General features: G+C 38.7%; 1 protein-coding gene across 1 annotated transcript; it reads left to right on the top strand.

The window, feature by feature from the left end:
- Nucleotides 1-3,447: 3,447 nt before the first annotated feature.
- Nucleotides 3,448-4,297, top strand: LOC145390356 (uncharacterized). The gene is made up of 2 exons (XM_080265307.1): nucleotides 3,448-3,891; nucleotides 4,037-4,297. The coding sequence occupies exons 1-2, from the start codon at nucleotides 3,448-3,450 to the stop codon at nucleotides 4,295-4,297; spliced, it is 705 nt and encodes a 234-aa protein (XP_080121433.1).
- The last annotated feature ends 1,989 nt before the right edge of the window (nucleotides 4,298-6,286 follow it).

Genomic DNA, 6,286 nt, shown 5'->3' with positions numbered 1-6,286 from the left:
CTGTTTTACATATATTAATCTTGTTCCTTGTCACTCTGCTAATATTTTTGAAGAATGTTTTCCTTCAAATATTAGGGCCCAACAGTCAATTAGTGGTCCAAACTGTAACACTTGATCAGCATAGTGAGTCATGTTCATGGTTTGTGTTGGGAACTCTGTTGCTAAACTGTCAAAGTCATCAGTGGATTCCCTCATTATTTCCACTTGCGCATGATGAATGGAGGGAGCACAAATGTACTGTACTGCATCAAGAAGTTTTAGAAGAACCTCCCACTTATCATTATGTGCAGATACCTTGTGTCCTATCAGTAAAGGAAGAAAATTTATGAGACCCCACATTTATCCTGCTTCTTGTTTTGTCATAACCTTAACACTTGAGACAACTTGTAAAGGGACTGGCTTATTTACTTTGTCAGATCTAACATATGGGAAGTGAATTATCCTTTCATTTAAGATATTCTACTGTGAAAAAGTTATTGTCCAAACAAAAATTAATAATGCACTGAACAACATCACAAAATACTCCTTCAAACAAATCATGGGCAATATCTGATGGCAGGCCCCCTATAATATGGTAAAATTTCAGCTCATGTAGTGGAGAATGAGATTTAACTCCATATATGCTTGCCTGTCTTGGATCTTGATTTACAATTTGGACTTGTTCAAGTCCAAATTGTTCGTGGTAGACCTTTGATAAGTATGTTGTCATGGATTTCATTCTTTGTTACCATGCAAAAGTGACAAATTCTGTAGCTTGTGAAGTTTTCCATGAAGCCTCCCATAGCATGACTTCCAAGACTCGCCTAATACCACTGAAATGGTGCCTTTGAACCAATGGACATCATCTATCTTAGTGACAAAAATTCCAACAATCTCTAAAACTTTTAAATCAAACAGGAAAGGCTGAAGAATGTGTTAACTTTTTTAGTATGCGAGACTTGAAAAGATGGATATATTGATTTTAACTTTGATCTGTATTCAGGATATAAATAGTCATATAAAATGCACCAATTTGATTTTTTTTTTTACTTTGCTTCCAAATGGATTAGCCACTGTAATTTCATCATAATAAAGCACTATTTGAAGTGCTTTTGTCTGCAACTTGAACAGAGGATTTTCTTTCAAAACTGACCCATCACACATGTCACGAAGTAGGCTACCCCATCAGCACTATGACCTCCTGAAATACATCATCATGAGAAAGCAAAGTCTTTAAAGTTTCTAATATTGGAATATACAGACAAGTAAATGCAACTGCATATTCATCTTCACCTATAATGTATTCTTGGGGACTTACAAATTTGAAATTTGATTCAATGAAAGCGTCCAATTTCTTAGCGGAGCTAAAGTTGTTTCATGAAGTTGCTGCTGCAGATTGAGAATTTAAAATGCATGAGAAACCATAGGTATCGGATCTAATCCGGTTTGGTCAAACCTTTGTCGTAACTTTGACATTATTTTAGCATTTTGTAATGCTAAGAGTTCCTGCTTTTTTTTTTTTTTTTGTAAATTCTGTAATGGCAACAGAGGGAAGCATTTTCCCTTCATGCAGGAAGACAAGAGTTTTAGCAATATAGTAATTAGAGACTTCACCAGATCCTGCTTCAGAAATCTGCCACTATACTCGGTTCCACTGAGTCTGACGCACTGATTTCGCCAGCCGAGGACTGGTGGATCTGGTAACACTGCGCGATGCACTCGGGCGGTGATTGGTGGATTTCCGTTGTGTTTGAACGTGCACCCTGTTGACTTCGTATTCCTGCCACCCCCCACATTTATTTGTAAGATACAGGATTATAAAGATATAAATTAATGCAATGATATCTTTAATGATAAATATGTCCCTTTTAATTTATTAGAGATAAACCTGAACGACACTGATAACAAAACTAAGTAAAGTCGCAACTGGACGTATACGGACAAGTGTTGGCGATTGTCGCGGGAATTCAGACGTTCGGAGCAGGGTGGTTTCGTAGGTCCTTTGAAGGCTCGAATGTTTTTCCCACTACTACTACACTGTCACAGTCTACACCATGCCCTTCATTACCTCATCTACTGTAAGAATTTTTGGTATCTTTAGTCCTAACTTTAGTCCTAACTTAGTCGTAGTGTGTGATGATGCTATGTACAGTTCATAATTCAAAAATTGTTCTCAAGCAAATACTTTCTGTACTCTTCCGTCGTGTTAATATTCATCGTGGGTTGTAGTTCCATTACTTGTTGGTAATAAATAGTAATAAGGAAGAGCGATTATACGAATTAGTACAAACAGTTATAACAGTGCTGGTGTAGAGGTAACAGCGAGCGAGACAGTAGGCCATGTTTGCGAACGTGATAGCGCCCGAATATGGCCTGTAGGCTAGCTGGAAACGCCAGCTCAACTTACGTAGCCCTGGCTGGTAGGATAACAGAAAGGGGCAAAAAATATCTGTAGATTTTCTTAGTTGTGTTATACGGACATTACGTAAGCATCCTTTAAAATTTATGAAGCTGTTGTAATAACCATGTCAAAAGACTTGACTGCCCAAAATCCTTTTTAAATAGTGCCATAAACACTGCATAATTGATGACCTATATTATAACAGAAAGCAGCTCAAGAACCAAATATTGCATAGGTTTCCCATACTTGTTAGAAGTATGAAATTATTTATATATAGTATAATCTTTACGATTGACGGGTTCATCTGTAGGTTTTTCGTTTATTTTTAATATATTCCTGCTTAGGATGTGTTGCCTGAAATAAAGATTTGTCGGCAGGTATGTATTGGACAACATGCATGGAACCAGCATGACATTACCACCACCACAACAACAACACCAACAACAACGACAACTACTACAGCAACAACAAGTAGTAATACTACTACTACCACCACTGTTACTACTACTACCACTACCACTAATACTACCGCCACCTGCACTGCAAGTACAGAGCAACACACAGGCCTTAACAAAAAGTTCCAACGGTCCCCTCACAAATATGGAAGTCAGGGACGAAATATTGTAATGAACGTTCACCGATTTTTTACGAGGGAGGGTCAGTATGAACCACAACTACAAGTGACACTGAAAACAGCAAAAGCATCTGGAGTCAGCTACAGAACTATCCAGAGGATAATAGCAGAGGCTTCTAAGTCACCGAATGGTATAATGTGTTCACTTCCTAAACGTGTACAACCATCGCCCATCGGACGAAATCTGGACAGTTTTGACCAAGGATGCATCAGACGAGAGCTGCTGGCGTTTTATGAACGAGGTGAACTGCCAACGATTTCGGCTTTATTAAAGAGTGTCCAGGAGCCTCCTATCAGTTTCAAAGGGTGTCGAACTTCATTATTTAGAATAATAAGACAACTGGGATTTCGGTATAAGAAGGTGCAAAGTGGAAGGAAAATTTTGATGGAAAGGAAGGACATTGTGGCAGCCAGAAAAGAATACCTTCGAGAAATGAACAACAACAGAGCAAGTTCCCATCCCCGTCCGGTGGTCTTTTTGGATGAAACATGGATCAACCAAAACATCTGTGTTGAGCGTTGTTGGACTGATCCAGACGGAACAGCTGGCCCTAAACTTAAGACGGGGAGAGGTGCCAGATTCACCATAGTTCATGCTGGTGGTCACCAAGGCTTCATACCTGGAGCTCTTTTGATGTTCCGGTCCAAGAATGGATCAAAGGGGGACTACCATGATGCTATGGACCATGAACGGTTCAAGATCTGGTTCCAAGAACAATTACTTCCCAACATCAGTGAAGGATCACTAATAGTTTTAGATAATGCACCATACCATTCAAAATTCACCTGTAAAGTGCCAACAACCAGCAGCAAAAATGATGAACTACTACAGTGGTTAACTTCAAACAACATCTCCCATGATCCCTCTGCTACTAAAGTACAGTTACTTCAAAATCTGTAAAAAACACAAGTCAAAGCAAGAATACGAAATTGATCAGATAGCAGTTAGTCAGGGACATAGTGTACTCAGGCTACCCCCCTACCACTGCATGCTGAACCCCATTGAACTAAATTGGGCACAGGTGAAAACTGAAGTGAAGCAGAAAAACTCTAATGGTAACCAGTGCCTGAATAGAATTGAGCAAATAACCTACGAGGCAATCAACAACATAACATCTGAACATTGGCGGAAATGCATCGACCACACACTAAAAATTGAGGCTGAATTCAGGGCCAAGGACATTGCACAATATCATTATATTGAAAACTTTGTAATTAATGTGGCATCTGACGAAAGTAGTGTGGACGATCCAAGTGAAGAGGAGTGTGATATGGAGACCTAAATATACAACCTTACCTTAGATATGCTTAGCTTTTCTTGATTATGATTTGTGTGAGCACACACACACACACACACACACACACACACACACACACACACACAATCTCACTGGGATCAATACATGCTGTTTTTAATAAACACACATTTTCAATACCTTCATAGGTAACAGTAGCTTTACAGAGCTACATTATTTTGTTTGTATTCATAGTCAGATTCAGTAAAAAAAATTTCTTACAGTAATACGTTTGGTGTTTATTTTCCTGAGCCATTTCATAAGAGAGAGAGAGAGAGAGAGAGAGAGACCCGGAAAGTAATGGATTACATTATTTCAGAATGAACCGAGTATTTGTTAACGACGGAATAAAGGAAAGATAAAAGGAAACCCCATGAGAAAATAATAACTTGTACCATGCCGCTACAATTAAACCGCGTAAAGTGTGAACGAAATTAATCATAGTGAAATGACAATATAAACAAATAAAACATAATTATCATTAGGCCTGCTTCTGTCCTTAACTGTTGTCCGTATGCGTCCAGTAGCGCCTTAGTTTTGTTATCAGTGTCGTTCAGGTTTATCTCTAATAAATTAAAAAGGACATATTTATCACTAAAGATATCATTGCATTAATCTGCAGCCGTATAATTCTGTATCTTACAAATAAATGAGAAGGTTGGTAGGAATGCAAATTCAATTTGGCGCACGTTCAAACACGATGGAGATTGACCAATCACCGCCCGAGGACACGGTGCAGTGTTACCAATTCCGCCTGTCCTCAGTTGGCAAAATCAGTGCGTCAGACTCCGTGGAACCGAGTATAGGTTCGCTTCCGTTGCCCAGCTCTGATGCGGGGTAGGCTCTGAAAAAGTAGCCAGTGCTTAATTTCTTTTTTATTTTGACACAAAGTAAAACACCTCAAAACATTTTACTCATCAAATTACCCAGATGGCATGATACGCTACAAAGAAATTACAATATGGGAGCCCTTTGATTGTATATAACGTATTATAAGTGTCATTTTGTAAACTCCGCTTTCGTCAGTTTACTCATCTCTGTAAGAATAACATAGAGACAAAACCTAGGCAATTTTACTAGAACCATTCATAAAGCAAGATAACAGTGATTAAACTACTTGTCATTCGCTAGTGTCCACAAAAGAAAATAGATGTGTAGCCGCATATTTAGCAACACCTTTCGATATGCTGCCCTGCCTGACGTATGACTTTTCCTGACAATACGGACCTGTTGGACATCTCGGCCATCTTAGTAACCAAAGTCTAACACAAATAATTCTTTTAAATGTTTCCCTGGCTCCACTGCACAGTTTAGTAAGTTTAAACTTCAACTCCTTGTACTATGTTATGATTAAAGTGTCATACCGCACTGCCGTTTGTTTGGATTAATATGGCTGACTCACCAACTAAGCAATCGTTCAGTACATTATTTTCAGTGGAACTGCTTACTGCTTTAAAGCAGGCTAAAACACACACATCAGAAGTCCTGAAGGTAATCTCCTATTACTAACTGCACACGATTTATTCAAATTTATGTAAACAGACAGCATACTATTTTGGTCCCCAAGCTAAGATTCTCTGAAAGCCTGGTTAATCTTTCTTTACAGGTATATATATATGCGCTTGATTGAATAGGAAAAAATATTGCTATAAATAGTATTATTATTATAAACTTAGTATTAGGTACAATTTCACAGGTCTTTAAAACCCCGCAAAAATATTTAATCGAGGCTGGGCGACGCTAGACCACCTGGTGGCAGACCGCTGAAACAGATTTGGTGAAGCCTCTAATTCCAGTTGCAATCTCCCTTATCTGGATATTCATCTGAAATGGCTGACTGTGCTGGTGATGCCACTAGGTTTTCAAAATCTTCATGCAGTGCAGCTACTTCTATGCATTCAACATCAGTGATAGCCTTGGTAGTTAAATTGTTTGCGCGAGTACGGAAATGTGTACTGTGAAACAGGGGATGATGTG

The sequence above is a fragment of the Coenobita brevimanus genome, chromosome 14 (assembly GCF_032717465.1).
Source record: "Coenobita brevimanus isolate Jiangsu-jjx chromosome 14, ASM3271746v2, whole genome shotgun sequence".
In the NCBI taxonomy this organism is placed as follows: Eukaryota; Metazoa; Arthropoda; class Malacostraca; order Decapoda; family Coenobitidae; genus Coenobita; species Coenobita brevimanus.
Note: the sequence above shows the minus strand (reverse complement) of the source record. Positions and strands in the feature narration are given on the sequence as shown.

Coding starts and splice junctions, on each gene's coding strand:
- LOC145390356 (XM_080265307.1), top strand. CDS start 3,448: ATGAACAACAACAGAGCAAGTTCCCATCCCCGTCCGGTGGTCTTTTTG. Junction 3,892..4,036: donor ATGATCCCTCTGCTACTAAA/GTACAGTTACTT, acceptor AATTGGGCACAG/GTGAAAACTGAAGTGAAGCA.